Source organism: Myodes glareolus, chromosome 7 (assembly GCF_982192425.1).
Source record: "Myodes glareolus chromosome 7, mMyoGla1.1, whole genome shotgun sequence".
In the NCBI taxonomy this organism is placed as follows: Eukaryota; Metazoa; Chordata; class Mammalia; order Rodentia; family Cricetidae; genus Myodes; species Myodes glareolus.
Window position 1 is genome coordinate 104,124,690 of NC_142032.1, and position 14,303 is coordinate 104,138,992.

The window sequence follows — 14,303 nt, forward strand, 5'->3', positions numbered from 1 at the left end:
GAGACACGGGGTTAAGCATAAAGCAAGAAAAGTAGACCTTAGGAAAACAGAATGACTCCTGTTTTTGAAGCCAAAGGAAACATTTTGAGGAGAGTTAAGGAGCCTGAGATTTCTTGTCAAGCAGCTTGTGAGTTACCATTGAAATAGACATAAGAGATAGCAGTGATGTACTCAGAGATAACATATAGAAATTTTGCAATCAGGGATTGCCTTGTGATGCGGGAATCATATATGTTCATTTTTGCATTGCCTTGTTAGAGTGTATTGACTACTTGAAGTTCCATAGGTGTTATCTGTAGGGAGGATTTAAGTATACATGAAAAACAAATACAGCACACTGGGAAAATACTATTGTAATGGAGCAGACTTGGTTACTCTTCTACTTAAGAATAAAAGTGATAATTGTTGCTTAATGAACCACTTGCATCTGGAACATTTTTTCTGATATTGAAATCATGAATTAGGTTCTAAGCATGAAGCACAGTTCCGTTTCTACCGGTGGTGCTGGATGCCTCCCCATACAGGAATTAAGATCCCAGGACCTCGATAAACCTCAAATGTAAGTGCCTCCACCTATGGTTCCCAGCTGCATACTTACTGTCTAGGGTGAGGCGGTTGTAAGAAATGGTTAGTACAAAAGCCTAAGTGATGTCTTAATCTTGTCTCTTCCCAGCAGTGCCTGATTGGGCTCATTGAAATCTAAAAGTGGACGTGACGCTAGGTGGTTTGTTTCTTTTCATTGTTTACTTGGCTTGCTATGAGAGGGTTTTTGCCACCCTTTCAATACTCCCTGTTTTCTTTTTCCTCTATAATTATCTGTTGAAGCAGGCAGTGTGGTATAACATAATTTACTAAGATGTTTCAAACTACTAAAGGTAGAAATGAAATCAAAGCAATATTATTTGTTTTGATGGTAGGCTATAAAATTAGTTCAAGTTTGGAGCGACTAGGGTGTTCAAATGAACTTGCTCTTATAGCTGAGTGTGATCACACACACCTGTAATCCTGGTCTTCAAAAGACTCCAGGAAGAAGAAGACTGAATGAGAATTCAAAACCAGTGTGGGCCATATAGTAGTTCCCCAGCCTACAGAGAAAGACATAGCTCACAAAGCGACCAACCAAAGAAATTGATATTTTAAACATTAGTTTTTCACTCAGAGTCTTGCTCTTCCAGTTACTGGAAGGCTAGTTCTAACCTACTGTGTACCATATTAGCATAACGTCTACAGACAAGCCACTTAATCAGCCATTCTGAAGAAAAGAATTCAAACATTGCAGTCAACCTATAACCATTTCGTATACTTTCCTTAAAATTCTTATCCATATACAAACAAATTTTAAAATTAAAAAGACATAAATTAAAGCTATTAACATTTTAAAAGTTTCCTGTCTTTTTGCTCATTCCAATAAAAACAATTACCAAACACTTCTGTGATCTTGATATTAATTTGTTATTAGTAGGGGAAAGAGGTTAACATGTTTTCAAAATTACTTGAACTGGTGTTTTTGTATTTGCTTTAAAGAGTTTTTTTCTGTTTTTCTTTGAAGCGAAGGGAGAGCGACCTTTGAAAAGCCAAGCACAAACAAACCTGCATCTGAAAGCAATGTCATGATATTTCATAAAAGGTAACAAAAGCTTTTAATTTTATTTAATGAATAGGTTCTTATAACTGTGCTTTGATTCCCTAGAGACAATAATACTTGTATTGTAAAGGTGCTTTCAAGACAAACGTTAGGACCCAATTTTCCTGTTTTAGCAGTTAAGATTCCAGGTGATATGATGTCTGTATAATTCTGGTGTGTATGATGCTAGAGAAGAATAGATTCAGACCACAGTTCCACCATTCTAAGGTGATGCTCAGGTTTGTGCTGTGTTCTGTACCTAGTTCTCAGAAACTGTAGAATCAGACGGTGAAAGCTGAGCCATCTCTAGTTCAACATTTGAGTCTTTTACTCTTCGAAGGTTAAGAATGACTTCAAAGAGCTTTGGTTTTACTGTCTAAGACTGTCAGTATTAATTATATTAGAAGTTAAACTAAGAAAATGTTGATATAAACTCAATTTAAAATAAAAATCTCATTATGTGGTTTCAAAAATAAAATGGATTATTTATTTAGTTGCTTCTTTGTTTGGTTGGTTTGTTTTTTTTTGAGACAGGTTTTCTCTGTGTAGCCCTAGCTTTCCTGGTACTCTCCCTGTAGACCAGGCTAGCATTGAACTTTGAGATCTACCTGTCTGTGCCTCCCAAGTGCTCAGATTAAAGGTGTGTGCTACCACCCCGTACAATGTTTTGAATTTTAAAAAACTTTCTGGGTGAGCAAGATGGCTCAGCACGTGAAGGCACTTATCACCAAGCCTAAAGACCTGCTTTCAATCACCAGACCCACGTGATAGGAGAGAACCAACTGCTTCAGGGTGACCACCAGCTGTTGTCTCTGTCTCTGTCTCTGTCTGTCTGTCTGTCTCTGTCTCTCTCTCTTTTACACACACACACACACACAAATAAATGTAATAAAATTAAAACATTTCTAATGCAAAACAATTTTATTGGGCAGCCAAACATAGTCTCCCACTTTTAAATTCAGATTTCTTGAATAGCTGACTAATGAAAGCTGGTGAGAATCTGTGTCTGCTACTGCATTCAGACTGTCGTAGCAGCCAGTCTAGGCAGCAATGTACACATGAGAGGATGAGAGTGAGAAGAACAAACAGCATCTTAGTTCTGTTGTAGTGATACTAGATACACCTTGGAGAACTTTCTCTAGACTAGATCAGCAGTTGTCTGGATTGGAGGTGGGGAAGTTTGATACAGATTGACAGGAAGCAGTCTGTTATTTGTATGACCTGGGGAATGACCTCACCTTTTTGTACTTTGAATCTCTTGCATATAAGTATGGAGATAGGTTGAGTGGTGATGCATGCCTTTAATTAGGCAGAGGCAGGCTAATCTCTGGGTTTGAGGCCAGCCTGGTCTAGAGATAAGTTCCAAGACAACCAGAGATACACAGAAAAACCGGTTTTTTGAAAAATAAAAGAAAGAAAGAAAAAGAGTGGAGATAAATGGGAGTTGGTTCAGTGGTTTAGAGTCGTTCCTATTCTACCAGAGGACCCAAATTCAGTTCCCAGTTATCCACCTTGGCTGGTTACAACCACCTGTAACTCCAGCTCCAGGAGAATCTGATGCCCCTCTTGTGACCTCCATAAGCACTCACATGCGTGTGTGGTTATGCATATACAGGCACAATATACAGAAATAAAAATAGATCCTTTTTACTTTTTTAATGGAGGTAATGGTAGAGTCTCCTTTATGAGTAGTTCTGAATATTTATTGAGTGTTCATATAGGTCAACTGTTCTTAAGTTTTTCATGCATATTAACTCTTGATACTCAGAGACAATTTTCCCTTAAGGCATAATGGCAAACAAGGGAGTACAAGCAATGGAGCAGTTAGAGGGGCATAAATAGAGATGAAATGTTTAGGTTATTAAACTGGCTTGTAGACTACTTGGTACAGAAGATCTATGGACCTGAAACATACCTTTAAGGATAATGTGTGTGCTGATAATATCATGGACAAGTAAATTTGTTTGTTATTTGTGGTGCTGAAGATTGAGTACAGAGCACTTCACAAGCTGAACAAATCACTGAGATGTATTCCTGGTCCCAGAAGTACATTTTATTTCCCCTGCATTTTGTGCCTAAAACTGCTGTAAACTCATGGTATGCTCTCCTTCTGCTTTATGGAACACATTGTATTTAGTTATTTAAAACTTAAAGGCTAATGTTTGATGCTGTTGTTACAAGTTGTGTGTGTTTGTGTGTGTGTGTGTGTGTGTGTGTGTGTGATGGTTAGCCTTGAAATAATGCAGACTTGAACACAGAAGGAAATGTTTTTGATTGCCTTCTTAAAATATTCTTCTGGGACTAGTGGGCCTTCATCCATTAATAGTCAACTTGGTATATTTTCCAGGTCTGAAAAAATCAAGCATCCAAGATGACTTAAGGACAAAGCATTTATTCAGCACTGTATTCAAAAGTTCTATGAGGTATTCTATAATTTAAATTGCCTGATTTGAGTGTTTTTGCTCCCAATATTTTTTCTAATCCAAAATTTTCAATGCTTCATAAAAATGATTGTAGATTCTTATAGAAAATGGTTATGTACATAGTATATCCATCAAGTCTCTACAAGCCCGATCAACTAAAGATTTCCTAAAGATCTTTGTCTTTCTTTATGGCTTCCTATGCCCATCATATGAACTTCCTGTCAAGAAATTTGAAGAAGTTCCAAGAATTTTTAAAGACCTTGGGTATGTAATATATTTTTTAGTCTAAGAACTTATTAGAACACAGAAGAAACACATATTATAAGTTTGTGAATACTTTGAATTAGTAGGTTCAGTTTTAGGATGAGCACTGTGAGCAGTATGTGTAGAATGAACTGAAGAGAAAGGAAAATTGATAGATTGTGGCATATTCAACTTTTTTGCTCCTGTATCTAAACAGCGATGCTTGGTAATTGGTAAATAAAGGTGTTATGGTGCTAAAGATATGGCTTAGTGGTTAAGAGTACTGGCTGCTCTTCCAGATGACTCAGGTTAGGTTCTCAGCACCCACATGGTGGCTCACAGTCATATACAATGATTCCTCTTTTGACCTCCACAGCCACCAGGCACACACATGTTATGCATATTTATAGGCAAACCATCCATATACATAAATATTAAATATATATTTATGTGATTATATATATATAATAGACTACTATGTACAAAAGATCTATAGGCATTAAACATACCACATATATACATATATATATTTATACATATATTTTATATATATATTTACACATACACATGCATGCACACATACACACACAAGCACACACATGTGACTGGCTTTGGCTTAACACATGGTTATAAAGGATGGAAAGCCCAAAAGCGGCACAGCCACCCCCCCCTCAGCTTCTGCTGCAGGGTCTTCTGTGTTCCACTCAACTCTGCCCTGCACCCACTATCGCCCTTTTGTCTCCTGTGTCCTTGGAATACCAGCTCTCCCTATTTCAGTGCTGAGGTGTTCCATCCAGAGGGCTGTCCCTATTTCAGTGCTGAGGAGTTCCATCCAGAATGCTATCCCTGTGTCTATGCTGAGGAGTTCCATTCAGATGGTGCTGAGGAGTACTATCTAGAGGGACAGGAACAGTTCTTGCTCCTGCACTGAAGAGATCCACCCAGAGAGTCAGTCACAGCAAAAGCTGAACCAAGGCACCAAGAATCTCCTGGCTCCATTTGAAGGAAGAGATGGGCAGGTGCCAATGCAAGAATCCCTCCAACAACCTGAAAGGCAACATGACATCATCAGAATCCAGGGATCACGAAACTAGAAAAATTCAACACCCTACTCCAGAAGAAATAAAAGAAATCAACTCTAAGCAGAACTGTATGAAAATAATGGAGGAACTTAAACAGAAGGTGAAAATCTGCCATAAAGAAATGGAGATAACAAACAAAAATGTAGATGAAATGAATAAATCTCTCAAAGATATCAAAGAAAAACAAGAAATCCCAGAAAAAGCAATCAAACAGGTAAGGGAATCAGTTCAAGACTTGAAAAATGAAATGGAGGTAATTAAGAAAACACAAACCAAGGGAAGGCTGTATATGGAAAATCTGGGTAAATAAATAGGAACTACAGAGACAAGTATTACCAACAGAATACAAGAGATAGAAGAAAGAACCTCAGACACTGAAGATACTGTAGAGGAAATAAACTCACTGAGTATAGAACAAAACAAATCCAACAAATTCTTAACACAAACATCCAGAAAATCTGGTACACCGTGAAAAAGCCAAACCTAAGAACAATAGGTGTAGAAGAAGGAGAAGGCTCAAAGAAAATATATTCACCAAAATAATTGAAGAAAACTTTCCCAATCTAAAGAAGGATATACCTATGAAGATACAAGAAGCATAGAGAACACCAAATAGACTGGATCAAAAAAAATCCCCTTGTTATATAATAATCAAAACACAAAACATACAGAATAAAGAACAAATATTAAGAGCTGCAAGGGAAAAATGTCAAGTAACATATACAGGGAAGCCTATCAGAATTACACCTGACTTCTCAATGGAAACCATGAAAGCCAGAAGGTTTTAGATAGATGTGCTGCAGAATGTAAGAGACCAAGGATGCAAGCCCAGACTACTATACCCAGCAAAGCTTGCATTTATCATCAATGAAGAAAACAAGATACAAGATATTCCAGGACAAAATAGATTTAAACAATATGTAGCCACAAACCCAGCCCTACAGAAAATACTAGAAGGAAAACCACAAACCAAGGAAGCCAATAACACTCATAATAACACAAGCATCTGACTACCCTCTACCAGCACAACTCAAAGAAGGGAAACACACAAACAATAACACCAGGAAAAATAACCAGATTAAACAACCACTGGTCACTAATATCGCTTAATATCAATGGACTCAACTCACCTATAAAAAGGCATAGGTTAAGAGAATGGATACGTAATCAGGATCCAACATTCTGCTGCCTTCAAGAAACACACCTCAAACACAAAGACAGACACTACCTCAGAGTAAAGGGTTGGGAAAAGGTTTTCCAAGCAAATGGACCAAAGAAACAAGTGGGTGTAGCTATACTAATATTTAACAAAATAGATTTCAAGCTAAAATCAATCAGAAGAGACAGAGATGGAAACTTTTTACTCATATCAGGAACAATTTATCAGGAGGAAGTCTCAGTCCAGAATATCTACGCACCTATTATAAAAGCACCCACATAAGTAAAAGAAATATTACTAGAACTCAGACCATACATCAAACCCCACACTCTAATATTGGGTGATTTCAACACTCCTCTTTCACCAATCGACAGGTCAACCAGACAAAAACTTAATAGAGAAATAAGAGAACTAACAGATGTAATGAACCAAATGGACCTAAGAGACATCTATAGAACATTCCACCCAAACAGATAAGAATATACATTCTTCTCAGCATCTCATGGAACCATCTCAAAAATTGATCACATAATTTGTAACAAAGTAAATATCCATAAATATAAAGAAATTGTAGTAATCACCTGTGTACTATTAGATCACCATGGAATAAAGTTAGAATTCAACAATAATTCTAACCCCAGAAAGCCTACTTACTCATGGCAACTGAACAGTCAACTACTGAACCATCCCTGGGTCAAGGAAGAAATAGAGGAATTAACGTCTTCCTTGAATTCAACGAAAATAAAGACACAACATACCCAAACCAATGGGACACTATGAAAGCAGTGCTAAGACGAATGTTCATAACACTAAATGCCCACATAAAGAAAATGGAGAAAGCACACATTAGTGACTTAACAGCACACGTGAAAGCTATAGAAAACAAAGAGAAGCAGACTCACCCAGGAGGAGTAGAAGACTGGAAATAATCAAACTGAGGGCTGAAATCAACAAAATTGAAACACAGAAAACAATCCAAAGAATCAATAAAACAAAAAGCTGGTTCTTGGAGAAAATCAACAAGATTGAAAAACCCCTATCCAAACTAATCAAATGGCAGAGAGAAAAACAAGCAAATTAATAGGATCAGAAATGAAAAGGGGGACATAACCACAGACACAGAGGAGATTCAGAGAATCATTAGATCTTACCACAACAGCCTGTATGCCACTAAATTGGAAAATGTAAAAGAAATGGACACTTTTTTAGATAAATACAATTTATCATAATTAAGTCAAGACCAGGTGAGCAGTTTAAATAGACCTGTAAGTCGCGAGGAAATAGAAGCTGCCATCAGAAACCTCCCTACCAATAAAAGCCCTGGCCCAAATGGTTTCAATGCAGAATTCTATCAGATCTTCCAAGTAGAGTTAATACCTATACTCCTTAATGTGTTTCACAAAATAGAAACAGAAGAGTCATTGCCTAACTCCTTTTATGAAGCTACAGTCACCCTGATACTCAAACCACACAAAGACTTAACCAAGAAAGAGAATTACAGACCAATCTCACTCATGAACATTGATGCAAAAATTCTCAATAAAATACTTGCAAACAGAATCCAAATACACATCCAAAAAATTATACATTGTGATCAAGTAGGCTTCATCCCAGAGAGGCAGTGCTGGTTCAACATATAAAAATAAATCAACATAATCCATCATACAAATAAACTGAAAGAAAAAAAATATGATCATTTCATTGGATGCTGAAAAAGCATTTGACAAAATTCAACACCCCTTTATGATAAAGGTCTTGGAGAGATCAGGGATACAAGGTTCATTCCTAAATATGATAAATGCAATATACAGCAAACCAACAGCTAACATTAAATTAAATGGAGAGAAACTCAAAACCATCCCACTAAAACCTGGAACAAGACAAGGCTGTCCACTCTTTCCATACCTCTTCAATATAGTGCTTGAAGTTCTAGCAATAGCAATAAGACAGCTTAAAGAGATCAAGGTGATTCGAATTGGAAAAGAAGAAGTCAAACTTTCATTATTTGCAGATGATATGATAGTGTATATAAGCGACCACAAAAACTCTACCAAAGAACTCCTACAGCTGTTTAACACCTTTAGTATTGTGGCAGGATACAAGATCAACTCCAGAAAATCAGTTGCCCTCCTATACACAAAGAACAAAGATACAGAGAGGGAAATCAGAGGAACATCACCTTTCAGATAGTCAAAAATAACACAAAGTATCATTGGGTAACTCTAACCAAGGATGTGAAAGATCTATTTGACAAGAACTTTAAGGTTTTGAAGAAAGAAACTGAAGAGGATACCAGAAAATGGAAAAATCTCTCATGCTCTTGGATTGGGAGGATCAACATAGTAAAAATGGCAATTTTAGCAAAAGCAATCCCCATCAAAATCCCAGCGAAATTCTTCACAGACCTTGAGAGAACAATGATCAAGTTTCTATGGCAAAAGAAAAAACTCAAAATAGCCAAAACAATCCTATACAATAAAAGTAATTCCGGAGGCATTACCTTCCCTGACTTCAAACCCTATTACAGAGCTACAGCAATGAAAACTACATGGTATTGGCACAAAAACAGAGATGTTGACCAATGGAATCAAAACAAAGACCAGATCTTAATCCACAAACCTATGAACACTGGATTTTCGACAAAGGAGCCAAAACTATACAATGGAAGAAAGAAAGCATCTTTAGCAAATGCGGCTGGCATAACTGGTTGTCAACCTGTAAAAGAATGAAAATAGATCCATATTTATCACCATGCACAAAACTCAAGTCAAAATGGATTAAAGACCTCAACATTAATCTGACCACATTGAACCTGATGGAATAGAAAGTGGGAAGTTGTCTACAAGACATGGGCACAGGAGAGCACCTCCTAGGTAGAACCCTAGTAGCACAGACAATAAGAGCAACAGTGAAAAAGTGGGACCTCCTGAAACTGAGAAGCTTCTGTAAAGCAAAGGACACTGTCAGTAAGACAAAAAGGCAACCTACTGTTTGGGAGTAGATGTTCACCAATCCCTCATCAGAAAAAGGTCTGATCTCCAAAATATACAAAGAACTCAAGAAACTAGACACTAAAACTCTAATTAACCCAATTAAAAATGGGATACTGAACTGAACAGAGAATTCTCAACAGAAGAACTTTGAATGTCCAAAAGACACTTTAGGTCATGTTCAACCTCCTTAGCGATCAGGGAAATGCAAATCAAAACCACTTTGAGATACCATCTTACACCTGTCAGAATAACTAATCTCAAAAACACCAATGATAGCCTATGCTGGAGAGGATGTGGAGTGAGGGGAACACTCATCCATTGTTGGTGGGAATGCAAACTTGTGCAGCCACTGAAGAAATCAGTGTGGTGGTTTCTCAGGAAACTGGGAGTCAACCTCCCTCAGGACCCAGCATTGTACCCAAAAGATGCCCTATCATACTACAAAAGCATTTGTTCAACTATGTTCATAGCAGCACTCTTTGGAATAGCCAGAACCTGGAAACAACCTAGTTGCCCCTCAATAGAAGAATGGTTAAAGAAGGTGTGGAACATTTACACATTAGAGTTTTACTCAGCGGTAAAAAACAATGACATCTTTAATTTTGCATGCAAATGGATGGAAATAGAAAATGCTTTACTGAGGGAGATAACCCAGACCCAAAAAAGAGGGATATGGTATGTACTCACTCGTAAGTGGATTCTAGCTATAATTAAAGGACTTCAAGCCTATAATTTGTGATTTTAGAGTAGCTAAATGAGAAGGTGAACCTAAAGAATATCATATGGTTATCCTCCTGGATATTAGAAGTAGATTAGATTTCCAGGCAAAACTTGGGTGCACGGGGGTATGTGGGGTGGATGTAAGAGGAGATGGGTAGAGAGAGGGTCGAAGAGGAGGATTCGGATTTGGGAAAACGTGGGGGAATGGGATGGGTGGGATGGAGGAAGGGTGGATATGGGAGCAGGGAAGTAAATATCTTAATTAAGGGAGCCATTTTAGGGTTTGCTAGGGACTTCTCTTTAGCGGGGTTCCCAGGTCCAAGTAGAGGTCCCCAGATTGTTCCTTGGGCAGCAGAGGATAGTGTGCCTGAAATGGCCTTGTCCCATAGCCACACTGATGAATATCATGCATATCACCATAGACTCTTCATCTGGCAATGGATGGAGATAGAGACATAGACTCACATTGGAGCACTGGACTTAGCTCACAAGGTCCAAATGAGGAGTAGAAGGAGGAAGAACATGAGATATAAAGCCAGGATCACGAAGGGTGAGTTCACCCACTGAGACAGTGGGACTGATCTAATGGGAGCTCACCAAGGCCAGTTGGACTGGGAGTGATGGATCATGTGGTAAAATGAACACTCTGAATGTGGCTGGCAATGAAGGCTGACTGAGAAGCCAAGGACAGTGGCACTGGGTCTTTATTCTACTGCATGAACTGACTTTGTGGGTGCCTGGTTTGATTGGATGCTCACCTTTATAGACCCGTATGGATGGGGGAGGACCTTTGACTTTCCATGGGGCAGGGAACCCTGACTGCTCTTAAGACAAGAGAGGGAGGGGAGGTGGGTAGGGGGAGGGAAAAGAGAGGCGGGGAGGAGGTGGAAAATTTTAATAAATAAATAAATTTTTAAAAAAGAAAAAAGGTCACACTGAGTGTTATTCAGCAGCTGATACACAGTACTCAGGGTTTGAAACGAGATGGTGTCACAGGGAGCTGGGGTCCAATAAAGGTGATTATTAAGGATGTAAGAACCTTTGAGGAGCTTTGGACCACTTCTTCTACTGTGTCTACATCTAGGAGTTGAGAGAGTGGAGTGTGTACACTCTGTATTTTGAGTGTTCCTGATGGGTGGCTGCGTTAAATGCTATTATACAGATTTTCAAGGACTCTCATTTCCCATCTGGGGTGTCATGAATTATTATTATTATTATTAATCATGATGTAAAAGCTTCCCCATTCATCATAAACAGCAGAGTGCTTTTATAAATGTGCATCATGTCTCTTACAGGACCAATGAGGGCAGCCTCCATAGGTTTCTGGCCAGTGTTGACAGTAACCTTTAGTCTGATCATAGAGGAAGCAAGCACAGGGGACATGTGTTCTATCAATTGACTTTGGTGTTACAGGGATGAGTATCACTTTTTGGCAGCCTGCTGGTGCACAGTCTTCAGATCGTACCACCTGAGTGATCTAGCTGAATTGCTGAGTATGTTTGCTGAACCTCAAATCTCCACACGTCAAGATAGGGAGTGTATGAGGAGATAGAATGAGAAGAGGTGGGGCATAAGCCAATAGGGTTGGGCTTGAGTCTAGACAGATGTGGATGTGTGAGGCCTCATTTTCTAAGACCAGAGGGAGACTTTTCAGTTTGGGTATCTTCTAAATCTTAAGAGCGCAAAGTCTTGCTGGGGATCGAAAGATTGTTTTGAGCTTATGGTATAAAAAGATTGAGATCATAAAGATTAATCCAGTGAGGGAAATCCTTAAGTTTAGCAGCAGTTGGAGTAGTAAAGATTACCCTGAAGAGGCTTGTTAATTTTGGAGCAAGAGGATGGGAATTTTGTCCTGGATGAGAGAGGAGAACGAAATACCCATTGTTAATTGGAGAGAGAAGGGGATCTGGGAGGGCTTGAGGCAAGTGATTGGTGAAATTCTAAACAAGAGTATGAAGATAGTGGGGTAAGGGATGATCGGGAAGGGGAGATGGCTTGGATGTAAGACCAGGAGGCATAATCGGCTCTGCATACAAGAGTTCAAAAGGGGAGGTAAAGAGGAGTTTCTTTGGGAGCACTCTTAATTGCAGGAGAGCTAATGGTAGGAGTTTCATCCAATCAGTATGGATGACTTGAAAGAGTCTGATAAGAATGTTTTTGAGGAAATGATCGGATTATTCAACTTTTCCTGAAGATTGGGGATGGTAGGGGATGTGAAAACAACATGGTCTGTTAAGGACCATGGCTTTGAGGCTTGTGAAGTAAATACAGGGTCGTTATATGATTGAAGGGATGTGGGGAACACAAAATGGTCAACAATTCCCTGAAGAGTAGACTAGGAACTGTCTGTGATCCTTTATTATGGTAGGGAAGGCTTATACCCATCCTGAGAGTGTGTCTACTGAGACTAGTAGGTATCTGAAAGGTCTAACTGTGGGTTTGTGTATGAAATCGAGCTGCCGGTCTGATCCAGGGAGGAATCCCTTGGCTGGTGATTGGGTTAAGGGGGATTCTGATGCCCAGAGTTGTGATTAGAGGTTTGACAAATTTTACAATAAGCTGTGATAGTCTTCAGAAAGGACAGATCCTCAGAGGTGAGCTGTAATAAAGTTTTGATAGTGAGGCAAAGCCTGGCTATCGGCATGAAAGATCTGGTGGAAACAGAACAAGATCTATTGAGAATCTGGGGATGATAGTGAAGAGATTGGTTGTATGAGGAGTGTCTTATAGTGTGTGAGAAGGATCCAGATTTCCAAGAGCTGAAGCTCTCGCTGCCTCATCAGCTCAGTTAGGTCCCATGGAAATAATGGAATTGTTTAATGTGATCAATAGTAGACAATTCCTACAGATGTGGAAGATGGGAGGCCTCTAATAGGGCTCTAATTTGGTCTGAATTAGGTTTTGTCCTTCTTTTGTTGTTAAAAGTCCCATTTACTCCAGATAGCTGCACGCGACAAGAGAATATGAAAGCATACTTGAGGTCTGTATATAGATTTAGGAATTGTCCCTTTGGAAATTGACAGATACTGGTTAGAGCTATTAATTCAGCCTGCTGATCTGTGTTGTAGTTTGGAAGGGCCCATGCTTCAACCACTCTGGTTGAAACAATAACATATCCTGCCTTATGGAGTCATTCATATAGGAGGGAGCTGCCATCAGTGTGCCATGTATAGACTGAGTGTATATGTATGGGATAAGGTAGTAACTCTTCTAGGGTCTCACTGTACGATTGTAATAGGGAGTATTTCAGGATTGGTTGGAGGAGAAGATTTGGAATGTTTAAATGTGGACATAGTTAAAATGTTAGTATTGTATCTTGTACCAAGGCTACCTGAAGGGAGAGAACTCAGGAGTGAGGTAGTGTTTTGAAGTCCCTTGTATGTTAGAAGATGTGACAGGTGGTTAGGAGAAAGAGCAGTAATAAGTGACCCAAAGGTTAACTTCTTTGATTTGCATATAAGCAGTCTTTGATTCAAATATAAGCAGTTCAACTGCAGCCAGAGCTCGCAGCCATGTACCCAGCCCTGCATAGGCTGGTCTAGTTTTTTTGACAAGTATGCAACAGGTGCAAAGAAAGGATCCAGATGGTGACCCAAGACCCCTTTTCAGTAACAGAGAGAGAGAGAGAAAGGGCGAGTTAAATCTGGAAGGTTTAGGGCTGGAACCTGGAGAAAGGCAGGTTGAAGCTTATGAAATGACTTGTTAATGCATTAGAAGAGGTTCATGTGAGGGGCCAAGGGCTGCTTTATATAGGGGATGGGCAAAAAGAGAGAAAGAAGGAATCCAGGAGTGAAGGAAGCCTGCCATACTTAGGGAAGATAGGATTTAATCATTTGTGGTAAGGGACTGTGAGTGACTAGGTTAATGGCCTTAGGAGTTGGAGTGATGGCTAATCCCAGATGAGTAAGCAGAGGAGTAGCTCACTGGATCTTAGAGAGGCTGGACAGAAAGTTCAATTGGGCCAAAGCATCTGTCTGGCTAATGTACAGCGATGGAATACAAAGGAGAAGATATCTGCGTACTGTATGAGTTTAGATTTAGGGAGTGACAGAGAGTGAG

The 14,303-nt window shown here is 39.1% G+C and overlaps 1 protein-coding gene across 1 annotated transcript in view; it reads left to right on the plus strand.

Annotated features, from left to right (window-relative positions):
• Window positions 1–405: 405 nt before the first annotated feature.
• LOC148121578 (kinetochore protein NDC80 homolog) overlaps window positions 406–14,303 on the plus strand; it is a 73,627-nt gene continuing 59,729 nt past the window's right edge. The window contains 4 exon segments of the mRNA XM_087908719.1: window positions 406–559; window positions 1,550–1,626; window positions 3,923–4,047; window positions 4,142–4,311. Of these exon segments, the coding sequence (XP_087764845.1) occupies window positions 474–559; window positions 1,550–1,626; window positions 3,923–4,047; window positions 4,142–4,311 (458 nt within the window). The 5' untranslated portion in view covers window positions 406–473.